The sequence below is a fragment of the Anarhichas minor genome, unplaced genomic scaffold, assembly GCF_050575085.1.
Source record: "Anarhichas minor isolate MPS153535 unplaced genomic scaffold, ASM5057508v1 ptg000051l, whole genome shotgun sequence".
In the NCBI taxonomy this organism is placed as follows: Eukaryota; Metazoa; Chordata; class Actinopteri; order Perciformes; family Anarhichadidae; genus Anarhichas; species Anarhichas minor.
Window position 1 is genome coordinate 4,474,176 of NW_027466497.1, and position 14,205 is coordinate 4,488,380.

The 14,205-nt window shown below is 42.2% G+C and overlaps 1 protein-coding gene across 2 annotated transcripts in view; it reads right to left on the reverse strand.

Annotated features, from left to right (window-relative positions):
- The window catches only part of ctdp1 (CTD (carboxy-terminal domain, RNA polymerase II, polypeptide A) phosphatase, subunit 1), a 49,120-nt gene that overhangs the window by 14,897 nt on the left and 20,018 nt on the right, over positions 1–14,205 (reverse strand). For both annotated transcript variants that reach the window (XM_076112943.1, XM_076112942.1), the window contains exon 12: positions 9,433–9,659. In XM_076112943.1, the coding sequence (XP_075969058.1) occupies positions 9,433–9,659 (227 nt within the window). The remainder of the gene's footprint in view (positions 1–9,432; positions 9,660–14,205) is intronic.

Here is a 14,205-nt window from a genome sequence, read left to right on the forward strand (position 1 = left end):
CTGGTTCACAGATACGGAAGAGAGGAATTACTTTTCACACCAGGGGCCACCGTTCATCAAGGTGTGCTGCAAACCAGAGCTCTTCCGCATGAACGCAGAGATTAGCAGCGCGGTACGAGACGCGTATATACAACTTAGAGAGCGGCCATATTAAGTGTGACCACTAATTTAAGGTACAACATTTGGTAAAATGTACATGAGTGGCAGCCGTCCTTGAGCCTACAGCACACTTTTAGAAGAGACGACAACTGTGTCCAGAGCAACATTAGCACTCAAAAAACACAGTATTTCTGCAGTCTTCAAATTAAACTTTTCAACACTACACAGAATGCAATTTACAATTTTTTTTCATGATCATACCGGCCAGAAGTTTGACAGAAAAGCATGACAGCAGGGCCAAAAAGGCAATGCTGTTCTGCACTGCTCGGAGACCAGTTCAACCGCTCTGAAAAAGCTAAAACTTCTGGAGGTATTTGAAAGAAAGAAAAGCACATCGCCCTCGAGAGCGTCAGGCCACGAGAAGTCTCCCGGCTACTTACGTATGCATGTAGAACCACCGATGTAAAAGCTTTGATAATTCATCTACACATATTGCTAAATCAGCACAAACAACTAATGGCTCAAATTCTCCTGAGGTGTGCTGTTTTCCCTTTAGTTTACCGACAGCGGCTCATTTCTAAAACAAAATGTGCCTCCGGTGTATTGCTGTGGCACCAACAACATCCACGGAGAGAAAGTGGACATGCACCATTAGGCCAAACAACATGTAACTCAAGGACAAGCTGACTAAGCACCTTCTGGTTCAGACTGCATGTCCACTCAGACCTGTGGTCTCTTTGCTTTTCTCAGCTTGATTTTGTGAAAGCAGAAACCTTGCTCCGAGTCAGATTCATGAGAATGAAATATTAATGTTGACGAGCGTCAAACAACCATTAACTTACAACCCAAGAGGGGACAAATAGGGGAGTAAAATAATATGCAAGCAGGGCAGTTATACGCCGTGTCAACGCAGAGCTTAAATTCCTAATTGTGACAGAATTATCAATGAATGTGCATTTTACAGTAGGACTTTCAACTGCAATGCTCATTCACTACATTGCAATGTCTTAAGCTGTAAGTGGTGAAAATATTTTAGTTGCTGACCTTAAGGCTATGATGACTAATGGCTCCAGCCGTGTCGAATTCAGCCCTTCCATGTGAAGCAGTTTGTGATATATACGGTATATTGCCACTTATTTAAATGTAATGGTTATTTATGAACTATACATACTGAGTAATGTCAATACTGGTGAAACAATTTGATAATCAATTAATCAATCAAGACAAAATTGCAAAATAAATACTTGTTAAGTTGAGTAATTTATGAAGCACTCCTTGTTCTAAGGTTCCAAAGTATGAGGATTTCAGTTTTAATAAATTAAACATCTTTTAGATTTGAACTGTTAGACGGAGTGAGCATTTAAGTCAAAACAGTGTGATGGGCACAGAGATGCACGGTTTGAATGGGAACCATTCACACACATGCCGCATGTGATGTGATAGTTTTACTTTCATATGTTTTGATGCAAATAACCGCTGTAGATGGGTTAGTTTTGATGGTTTAGACTGACGTCTGGAGGTGGTTAAAAGTTTGCCTGGAGCCTCTCTGTCACTTGTAGTTCTTGAAAGAACACCGGCAGGTCAGAGTTTATTAATGGCCATGAAAATTGCAATTGGTGCATCTTTCGATGGCCATCTTTCACTTTTCCTGTCATTTTATGTATTGAACAGAACGTTTCATGGCTACATTTATTACTTCAATCACAGGATAGATCATGTGTAATACTCTCTAGGCCAGGCGTTTTAAATCACAGAAAATAATCTGAATTGCTATCGCAACTGTGGTCAGCAAAATTGCAATTCGATATATTTTGCATTTCATTCTGCCCAATCTTATGTCGTAAACCAAATGAGCCGTCTGCAAGAGAGCTTAAGAGCCTTCTCACGTTACATTCCTCAGCTGCTCTCACAGCTTACGGACAAAATGTAAACGCTCATGTGATAACGTAAGTGAAATCTGAGTATATCTCATGCCAAATTAATTGAATTAATCCCAAAGGGGAATCTGGGGCATCGCAGGAGAAAAAGTTGGAGAATGAGAGACGTTGCAACAAGCTCATTGCTCATTGTCCTCTGGCTTCATTATCAGAAGCCTTCAGAAAGGCTTGTCCAAAAGCCTACAGGTATGTGACTACACCGATAACGGCTTTATGATAAAACAATTAACAATAAAATCCTTTCTCAACATCTGGCAATCCACAGCCTTGATCCCTGGAACTACAGACAGCCCTCCTCGGCTTACCAAAAACTTGCTAATGGGGATAAAGAGTGCAAATCAGGACTATTAATCCTTAACTTGTGACAAAGTGGAGCATAATTAGCTTTTATCCTCCACTAGAGTCAAACATCTATTCAAAAGGTTTATACTTAAGTCTGAGTTGCCACAAAAGAAATGGACAATGAGTGACTAACAGGGAAGTAACATAGTGAGAAAAAAAAGTTCTTCTCGGTAGACCCGGGGCGTTTTGCTGCTCTGTGTTTCATTAACAGCATTAATAAGCACCTCTTTGATATCACACAGTGGGTGCAGTCAAAAAGACGACGTGACTTCATGCTCTGCTGCCCCGCCGACCTTTGATTCCGACATTAATGAGAGGGCACAAATCGTTTCAGGAACTTTTAAAAGACCACTTCTCAGACTGAGCTGAGGAACATCTGTCGTTAATTACCTCCCTGAATCGGGATGTTTGAATATTTTAAACCACAGCACAAGTTTCAAGTTTTCATTTCTAACATGAACGTCTGTATTCGGGCTTTTATGTTTTTGTAGAAATTTGACAAAAAAACTAAACGATGTAACAGCAGCAACCGACTGTAAACTACTCGCTCAGCATCAAACATGAGACGTTTGACTTGAAGTCAGTAAAAACAATCTATTTTTAACGTTTGACACATCCAACGAATAGGGGTCAGAAAAAGATGAAACACATTTTGAATTTGTCATCCTGAACGGAAAACTTTACAACCCCATTGGCCTCCTTCATCACCTCCGCTCCGGCGATGTTGTAATAACGTGCTCACTCAGGCTGACATGTTTCACACTTTCATTTTCACTCTGAAATAAACACACTCCAGAGAAACAGTGTGTGGGGAAAGCGGCGTGATGGAGCATCTGAAGAGATGCGTCTCACCTTTGACGGACGGGAAATTAAAAGTGAGGAGAACTGATAACCGCAGATGTGTTTGAGCGTTGAACGGGTCGAGTTGCTGCAGAAGTCACGACAGAACAACGTGTGCCGTAAGTAACAAATGTTTGTCGTCCCTGATACCTCAGCATCTGACATCCAACACAAACCGTACGTCCATATTGTGACAGACTAAAAACGGTACAGTCCCATAATTGGCACTTTCGAGTAAACACTCTGGTACCTAGTGAATCAGGTACCTTCATTGTGTTCAAAAGACTAGAACATGGCAGCTAATTGTGCCCAACGATTTCTGTCCTTCATCTTCACCAATTAAGAGAACAAAATCACTCAATCAACCGAATCTGTAGACACCGACAGCCACTGAAACACTACAAACATGCATCTGCAGACATGTTTTAAGGATACTTTTGACTGTGAAAGTGTAGCAGTAGTTAGGAGTAAATCCCTGAGCCATGCATCACTTGGCACCAACAGTTCCTCCACTCACTAATCCTCAGCTGGAAGCCTCCGTTCGCTGTTAATCAGTCTGCGGTCTCAGAAGTCTCTCCTCATAAACCGAGTATGGTGCTACACCATCCCACATAAAGTCACATTGCACAAAAAGATCAAATGGAGTAAATACATAAATGCAATCACTGCATAGATGACACAACAAGGTCTACCCTGAATCTTTAAAAGGTGCATAATACGAGATTGGGAGCATTTCTATTGCCTCTTCAGGGCTCTCAACATGGCGACGCAGCTTGAGGCGAACGGTGCCAACAGTGCAAAGTGCAGACAGAGCCAACCGCGTTTGCCGAAGGGGGAACCGGATAGTGGGTGTCAGCTGTAAACGCTGTGAGAGAAGTGCAGAGCGCAGGCCGAGAACTCGCTCACATGCACCAACATGCACTAAAAAACACACACTGCTGGCTCAGGAAAGGAGAAGCTTGGACACACACACACACACACACACACACACACACACACACACACACACACACACACACACACACACACACACACACACACACACACACACACACACAGTGTGTTACCTCATTCTCTGCTCAGGTTCCTCCACTTTATCTTTACAGAGCAAATAGTGGTTTACTGCCACATTAGTTCTCTGAATGTCGTCTATTGCACCTTTAACGTGGCAATGTTTACGATCTAATTTAAATAAATGTCTGTTAATTCACTATTCATGGCCGAATGAGGTAACACAGGGGTGATTGAGGAAAGTATTGCAAATTGTATATATTTGCAATATCACAAAGTGGTGACATTTCCGGAAAAGTGCCATTTTCGACTAAGAGAGAGAGCGAGACAGAGAGACCAGAAATGTTCAAAAACCCCAACATTGGGCCCAGCCTTCACTAACAACCTTTGCTTTGTTACATGTGCCATGCAGTGTTGCAGTTCCAACCAGAGAGGAATACCCGTCATACTGTTCATATCCCTTTAAGAATAACTTCTCTTCAGAGAACTTATATTTTCCTCCTGTTCCACTGACTGATACCTGATGTACGAGACACACAATGAAACGAAGACAAAGACATCAAAACAAAACATGAAAAACCTTTAAGTAAGGCACAGAAATCAAACCACTCCAGCCTGACGAGTTCCCTCCAGCAGCAGCCTGGAACTGTGAGCTGGTGGGAGCTGAAGGTTCATCCCCCTCACCCTTCAACCTTGCTTGTTAAATCTTAAATATGTTAAGAGCCCTGAGAGCCACTGCTCACCATAAATCATTCACATCAATCCAGACGAACAGTTAATGACCTCCAACGCACACACAGGATGAAATACCAGCTTGCTGGAAATTGCCAGTTTACAGAGATGCATCTCACTCACATCGAAGCCTTTTAATGTCAAGGAGCACAGACAGGAGCACAGACAGGAGCAGAGACGGGAGCACAGACGGGAGCACAGACGGGAGCACAGACGGGAGCACAGACCGGAGCACAGACGGGAGCACAGTAGACAGAGAGTTCAGACGGTTATTGGGTTGAGCCACTTCAAGGCTGATTTTGAACCACGGTCAGTAAACTACTTTTTTGCTCTGCAGCAAATGAGGGGAGACAGTTACGGAAGGATTTATGCTACAACACAAAGAATCCTGATTACATAAAACCAAAAATATTCATTAATCCTTTTGATTTGCATAAATGAACACAAATGTTTGCAGAAACAGGATGAAGAACAGAGGTTCTAACAAAACAAGCACATCGGTCGGGAACAGCTTTCAAGCAGCATGCTCGAAGTGCTCCACACATTAAACACAACCAAGAAGTGTTCGCCTGTATTAAACAAAACCTCGCATACCTAATTTTGGGAGCTTTTATTCACAATTTGCATGAAATCCTTCATTCAAGTGAGACTCCAACAAAGCCAACAAAGACGGTCCTATTCCAGGACCAAGAAAGACACAAAGTACCTTTTAATCCCATTAGTACACATTTAAAGAAGATATGGCCTTCAAAATAACAAACGCTGGTTTTAAACATTAAACATTAGGAAATCCTCTTTTCTGAAGTACTGTAGTGTCTTCAACTTTTGTGATAGTTCAGCTTTGTCTGGTAATCTTCTGACTATCTGCCCTTAAACTGTCAACACAACGTTCCTCACAACACAAGATCAGAGGAAAAGATTGCATCAAGATGAAATGTGAAAATGATCATGACAGAACACACACACACACACACACACACACACACACACACACACACACACACACACACACACACACACACACACACACACACACACACACACACACACACACACACACACACACACACACACACACACACACACACAGCTATACTTTAAATTGGCAAACAAACAAAAACGTGAATCATCCTGATGTAGATTCATGCAAGCCCATCATGCATTCATGGGTCTTAAGAATAAAGACCGAGCACGCAATGATCCGAGTGAACAGATTTATAGGACACACCGTGCCGAACAATGTCGTGAAAGGAACCGTCTGAGAGAACGATGTGCAGGGATACAAATCATCTTTGGATCTCCTCTGTTGAAGCCAATTATTTTGATCTGACTCAAACGCCGGTCGTTGGGAAACACGGCACTGCTTAACGGTTACTCGCTTGAACTGCGAGGATCTCGATCGGGAAAAAATAAGATAACAAACAATGAAATAAATAAGAAAGACGTTATTATCTGCATGCTGTTAGCTGCCTAACAGAACACAAAATACAGAGACAGAGCAGAAATAGGAGCAACGTTGTTTCTACAAGAAAGAAAGTCAGGAGCCGACACTGAATGATGGCGAGAACAAAACAGAGACACATCACTGCGGTATCTTAGCAACAGATGTATGTCTATTTCGTGCCAAATATAAGAAAGTGGGGAAGCCGGGGATGGAGAACGACAGAAAGGCAACTATTAAGACGGCTCCCGGAGGAGCGGAGGTCCCACAGAGTCACGTCGCGATCGGGAAGCCGTCTTCTGTAAAGTCTCACGCGGCCTCTAATGGCCCACTGGGCGACAAGACAGACAGGAGAATTACCCCGAAGCAGACTCCGTCTCTACAGAACATCACTGTAACCTGTGTCGATCCTTAAATAATACGCCTTATACTTCCTACACAGAAACGTTTGACATTTGTAATAACTAGACCTGGCTCACGACATCATGGCTCATCATCCAAATCCTCCATTGTGAGTACTTACTGTTGAGCTCTATGGGAGACTATTCCTGAAGAAAGATGCTATCAAGTGGAATTATGGGAAATGTAGTATCCAGCGTTTCTGGAGCGTCACTTATGCTAAAGACAAAAGTCAGAATATCTTGGCTTCCACCTCTGGGAACTTGAACATTGTATTTTTAATCTGCCCCTTGTGAGTCCTGCAACTTTATGGAAGAGCAATACTTAATAGCCGGAGGAGACCGTTAAAAGGCTACTACCTTTGATTGCTTTCACTTGTCCTTCATTCTAGGTTATAAGGGTTGCACAACGGATCAGGAAGTTATATTTTTAGTTTGAGTAGGCCTTTCAGCAAACTTTGTGGTTCAAAATAAATTGCATAACTGTACAACATAGCTTTGCGAGCATGTCTTTCCTGCTTTTGAATCTTTAATTTTTCTGTTGCTCTTATAGCATCTAAGGACGTTGGTTCTTTTTGCGGTGTGTACAGAGGTCCTATAGGAATATGTGAGGTAGAGCAGAGATAAGTGTGCACGCTACTGATGTTTGAGAACTGACTCAAACCAGTTTCCATGAGATATACCAAAAAGAAAAGAAAAAGACAGGAGGAAGTATAAACTGGTCAGGCAGGGTTGATGCAGAGGAGCGCATACAAAGCTGTTAAATGTAACCGTATCAAGCATGTCAGGGCATCATAGTGGGTTCAAATATAGATATAAGAGAAAGCCAGAGGTGTGATAATATTAGACCACGTCACTGGACAAGACCTACCTGCTAACTTCCCCTCAGCTTTCAGAATCAAACCCGCTCCCCCCCCCCCCCCCTCCCCGGTGTGTCAGGCTGCCTGATCAATGTGTAGCTCCTCTGCACCACCGCACTGACTGGAGGTGGACACCCGGAGGCCTCTCGACAGCAACCGAGCGACACAGATAACGGATATTTCAGGCTCGACTCATTAGCAGCAACCAAAGGTGTCGGACCGGGACTCACCAAAAGAGGCATCATGCTGCTGCCTGCTGAGGCTTTTTTTTAAGCTCCAGCTATCAGAGCAGTGAGGCTGAACATGGAGTTGCAGACATGAAACCCAAATCAAATCAAAGAGGTGCAGTGGCTCAACATTTGGACCCGAGGACTACAGGCTGTGACTTTTTGTTTGTGTGATGGCTCCTATCCTCCATCTACTCTCCAGTGAAACGTTGAGTTAAAGTTGAATAGATCGTTGTCACACCAGACACTTGGACTTGTCACACACAGGTGTAACTAAAGACACGTTTAACTGCTGCAGTGCACTGCAGTGGCTGCTGGGACGGAGCAATCGTTAATGAGATGTAAATGACACAACACAAATCACGTTATTCCCCAGATCACAGTGATTCATGATGCATCAACTAATTACTCATCATATCATATTATTTACTCATGATTTGCTAAAGGTTTAAAGATGGCTGACAGCACATCTGTGATATGTTACCGTATCACTTATTAATCATTTACATATGTTTAAAAATGTGTTGTTGGTGATTAGTCCATTATTTAATATTTAACTTAATCAATAACGACTGATTGATACTACAAAGTGTTGCCGAAATCTCAATTTAAAGCTCGCTATAGAGTAAATAATTGAGCGTCTATTACATAGGGACATGCAAATGAGTGAATGAGTTATTTTGGACACGTTTTCAGAGGAGCATGAAAGAAATAAGAGAAAACGCTGATGCAAGCAACAAAGTCTATTAAGATTCAGGTTAGCAAAATGTATTCAAAGAGATATAAAGTAGGAGATTGACAGTGAAGAAAAGACGAGAGTGAGACAGCGTCCTCACCCTTCGTCACATGTTCAGGTGTGGAGAGAGGAGAAACAATATTATACAAATGCCAAAATAAGAAGAAAAGTATGGAACTTATGCAAAGTTGCAATGATGACACCGGAAGCCATAACTGTAGAAATGCACTTAGAACTGTGTGTCAGGGGATTGTGCGACGTCGGCACATTTTGGTGAGATGTGAATGTAGCTGTGACACGGTGTTTTACTTTGGTCTGGACTAAAGGAGAGATTACTTACTGAATGTTAAAAGACACCACACAACATTTCTAATGAATGCACGGGCAAATATTAGAGGCTAAGGACGCAGAAGATACAATGAAACGACCCGTCAGCTGTGCTCAACTCAGGCCTAACCCGTCAGCAGTGAGAGACTCTCCGATGTGTTCACAACTCTCCGACTGCCTGCTGTCTGTTTCAAATTTGTCTCCATCGCAACGGACCAGACCGTCTGGCCTCCGCACAGCTGATGGAGTGCTGCGTTGTGATAATAGTCAAAGTAGATGCAAGACCTGGAACCATACAGTACATTTGTGAGGATTCTCAACCCCCGGACGTATTTATGCAAGATCGTTAGCTTCTGTTTTGGTTTTATAGAACTCAGACGTCGGTTTCACCGGGACGTTAAGAAGGGAAGCTGAGGTCGAGACACACGAAGGACTCGGAGTGTCGAGACGGATGGATTTTGAGATGGTGTTCTGTGTCTCACCTTTTAACACCGTCCTCACTGGGTGGTGTCTGGATCTTCTCATCTACGCTCATTGCCTGAGGACCGAGCTCTCCTCCTCCTCCTCCTCCTGCTGCTGCTGCTGCTGCTATCCGTCCAGCGCCTGACTGCTGCTGCTCCCCTTCATCCTCCACCTCCTCATTGCCTGGCTTCTCCTTCCCTGGGCCCTCACTTTCGTTGTCGCTCTCCTCGCCCAACATGTCGTCCACCTGTTTTTGGGGGGGTGGGGTTTAAAGAGGGAGCTTTTGTGAGATATTGTTCTAAGCTTTGGACAGGCCTAATGTGTCAAACAGCATATTGTGCACCAAAAGAGTCAATTCCTCTTTCTACTTTATGGAAGTGTTGCTGATATATTAACAATTTCAGCATGCATACATGTATATCATAACTGCCAAAAATATCCTCACACTTTGCATATGGACCGCTCAGAAGTGCAGATAAGATTAATTACTTTCTCTCATTCCACTGAATACAAATGAAAGAAATCCACCAAATTAGAGCCAAACTATTACTTATTTGTAAGATGTCATAAAAGAGAAACTAATGAAATGTATTTAATGAATAATATCTACTTAAAGTCTCACTGTGTGCTTCAGTCTGTTTCCTTCCAGTTAATCATCAAATTAAATCTGGAAAGTGGATTTCCTTCTCAAAATGATTGGGTTACATGATGTTCTGTAATCTGGGAAGGTGATTAAACAGTTCAGAATGTGTCATTTAAGCAACTAAAGACTGAAAAGTAAAAGGTTTTTAAAAGATCAACATAACCCACAACATACTGTACAACCGATGATAAGGATCCCTTAAAGGAATAGTGCATTTTAGGAGATACGCTTATTTACTTTCTTGCTCCGAGAGTTAAATGACAAAGTTGATAACAAAAAAAACTGTGCCTTGTAGCTGCAGTATCATTAACGTTTAAGTGAGGAGAATTCACATTTCAGTTCGACTTTAAAAGTAAAGCATGAAAGTGGAAATTGTTAAGAACACTTCTCTGACATACTTTTGAGCAAACAGGGCTTCATGTGCAGAACAAATAACAGGACAAAAGTCAACTTCTCTGACACTTTTTCCCAGAGTGTATAAAGTATTTTCTGAGCACAAAATATATATATAAAAGGGCAAAACACTTCCAAGTTCTGTGAATGCATCAGAGAACTTTTTAATCTACTGCTGACAAATACCACTGAGGCACCGTACAATATCTGGGCGGAGGAGCAATTTTTGCTTCCGATCACAACCTTTTAAATAAAATGTGAAGTTGAGTATGTCAGGAGGGTTCTTACAACCATCGCAGTAATGGGTGCATTAACAACCCACCGCCATCAGCATCCTTTTCCTGGGTGCAATCAAAGGCCAAGAAAAGAGACCACCGTGAAACGTTTCAAAGCACAGCATGGCACCCACGCACAGCTACTTTACAGTCAGGTTATTGGTCTCATCACTCCAGAGTTTAGTATGTGTGCTTCCAGCACATGGAATACCTTTTTAGCACAACGCTTCAGTTGCTAAAGGTTCTCAATATAACATTCAGAGAAACAATATAGCAGCAAACAACTATTATCTATGTAAAGATATAGTAGAGTAATGCAACAGCTGATAAAGCCGTCCCGACCAACAGTAAACACTATCAGCTCTGTTGCCGTTATTTGCGCTGTTAGCACGGTTAGCTGGGAGCCGGTGGCTGGGTGTGGAGGCACTAGATAAGCTCTGAACTTTGGATTTAGCCCCGTTAGAGGACGGAACAGCAAACATGAAAGAGAGGAAGGTGTTTTTTCTGCACTCCGAAAGATGCTGATTATCGTTTCATCATCCGCCTATTATGCACAAAAAGGCTGAATATAATGGAGCGGACATGAACACATCAACACACACACACATCGATAAAAACGAAAGCAGATTAGATGTTTCCTGTCCAGCAAAGCTATCACGATTTCCCTCCTAAACTCTGGACGTAGGCCAGTTTTGAATGTGAAGTAAATCTGAGGTCTTACTTTTACTGAAAGATTCATGTGCGACAAAAGCAGCCGGCAGTCATTCATTTTAAATGAAAGCCAGCAATTAGGAGGAGCTGTTACTGTGGGAGCAGTGAACTGCTGATGCCCAGAGCGATGAGTTTCAGCTAGAGCCGGGGCCAACTACAGGAGAATTTGATCGAGTTCCTGCATATCTTACTCCGTACTAAATGTCTGTTACACCGTGACAAGTTAGTGCCTCAAAATCTACACATTTTTGTAATTTTATCCCAATTTATTGCCATACATGTGTTAAATAAAATTTAAATATCAGAGAATGGGGAAACGTCCACTACACAATGTGTGTCAACGTTATTTAGTTTTGATACTTCTTGGTACCGAGTTCTTTCGGTGGATACCTTAAAAGGCATCGAGTACTAATACCCAGCCCTGACAGTTAGGCAAGTTTCAGGCAAGCAAAGGATAAAGTTCCCCTTAGGTCTGACTTTAAAAGAAAAACATTAATGTCTAAGTACATTAACGTAACTTGGAAGAGACACAGTAGAATACCTGCCAGTAGAAATCAGCAGCAGAATAGGTGAGGCAGAAACTCACAGTGAGAGCTCGACACATTTCCATGCAGCCAGTCAATCAACGTCCTTAATTTCCGTTTTCTGTGTTATTATACAAAGAGCTCACGTCTTCACCAATCTATAGTGGATTCCAGCTGACGGGGGCTTATACAAGCTTCACTCTCTGTAACAACCATTGAGTGGTCATTTAATGTGGGCCCAGAGGAAGATAAGGGATTCACGTTTATAGAGAAAAAGCTCACCCTGAGGACCGGGCAAAACGAAGCGAATACAAACTGCATTTATCGTAAGTCAACCAACAAAAGAAAAGTCACATAAAAAGTGGTGAGGTCGGTGAAAACAGGAGCACAAAAAGCCTCCGATGCCACTTCGCTCATACCTGTAGTCACATGCATCAAAGGCCGAATGCCATACAGCTACTGACTCAGAAGGCAAGTCCCGTTATTCATGAACAACCGCAACAAGAATTCACAGCTTTACTCCACCTGAGGGAAGAACTGTAGCATCTTTTGAGGACAAGCATTCTTCAGCGTGAAGATATTGGCTTCTTTTCACCATCATTTCACAAAGGTTAGTCAGGGGTTGTTACATAACGCTGCACTGAAAAACATTACTTTGGAAAGGAACAGGCTCAGACATGAAATACTTCAGAGAGTTAATTCAGAGACTCTGGTGTACTTTTCTCATTCTGTATGGCTTAGAAAAAACGTCCTGACTGAATTGCTCCTGGTAGAATGGATGTTTAGGACCCAAACTGGACATCTGGCCACAGTGAAATGACTGAAGATATTTCTGTCAGGGGCTGTGAGCAGATGGAAACAAGAGCAGGGGGGAATATTCATAGCGCTCCCGCTTTAGGGACCGGCGATTGAATCTGGTTTGGATTATGCAGCGGCTTGTCTGGGAGCAGTAATTTGCTGGTTGTGTCAGCATGATGGCTGACTGAACCTGACTCTTTTTTTTTTTTTTAAACTGTGGCTGTGAAATGAGTTCACATTTTCAGGACCACGGACAGCACCGCACACTCTGCTTACTGCGACAGAACGATGACTTCACCAGAACGATGACTTCACCATTACTGTTGCATTCTGAGCTATTAATCGTTTTTGTCATTTTCACAAGTACAAATGCCAAAAGGTGAATTAAATCCAGCTTCTCATATGTAACAATTTGCTGGTTCTTTTTCTCAAATATGATATTAAACACAAATATCTTTGGGTTTTAAAATGCTGGTTTGGCCAAAACAAGCAATCTGAAAATGTGACCCTTGCCTTTGGGAACTTTCTATTGTATTCTTACATGTTATGGACCAAAGGATACATGAAGAATATTTTCATATTTAACTAATTTATGAATTTAAAAAACGTAGTCTGCGATACTATATCTTAATAAATGAAAAATATTCCCTAATAAGCCTGTATATTCTGCAGACTCATGCAGAAGCTTGTCGTCTCCAGTACCTCCTGAGGAGTCTATCTCACCATGGATGCGGGAGATCAATACCTGAAGGCGGAGGGAGAGCTGAGATCACTGTGACTGATGACTGAGCTAGATCTCCTATGATCCCAGGCCTAATGAGCCACGTCTCTGAGGGCCCCCATGGTGTCACACGAGCACTGACCCGTGTCTAGAGCTTCACCTTGCCGTGTATAATGATCATTCACAACTCATTTGCTCATGTAGCATCCGGATTTGATTTCATTTTGTGGGATAGAACAGTTGGAAAGTTTTCATGAATCCACAGATTTTGTAAATACTGAATCAGACATACACTGGCAGATTATTTGAGTAATCAATATGCAAACATCACATGACGAGACAAAGGTCTGGTGCTCTAGTTTTCTCATCATCGCATTTTAGAGTTCGCTAATATTATATTTATGAGGCATTTTAAACACCATCTATTATACATTTGTGTTTTTTTTTTGGTCTACATGTCCCTTGGTGCTTGTGTTAAATGCAAGTAGAGAGAGAGAAAGACCACAATGCAATGCACCCACAAGGCAATGTTGTCTTCAAATCAAAGGAATATGGTAAAGTAGACGGTAGGCATGGTTAAATATTGCATAGGTTGGTCTTACTCATCGTATGCCATGTTGTCCTGTAAACTAAGCTATTGTTCTGTTTGCTGACCCTTAATGGAGAAAAGTAGCGACTGTAGCCGGGCTGATACTACAATCATGGCAACCGATTAAGCAGGAATACGT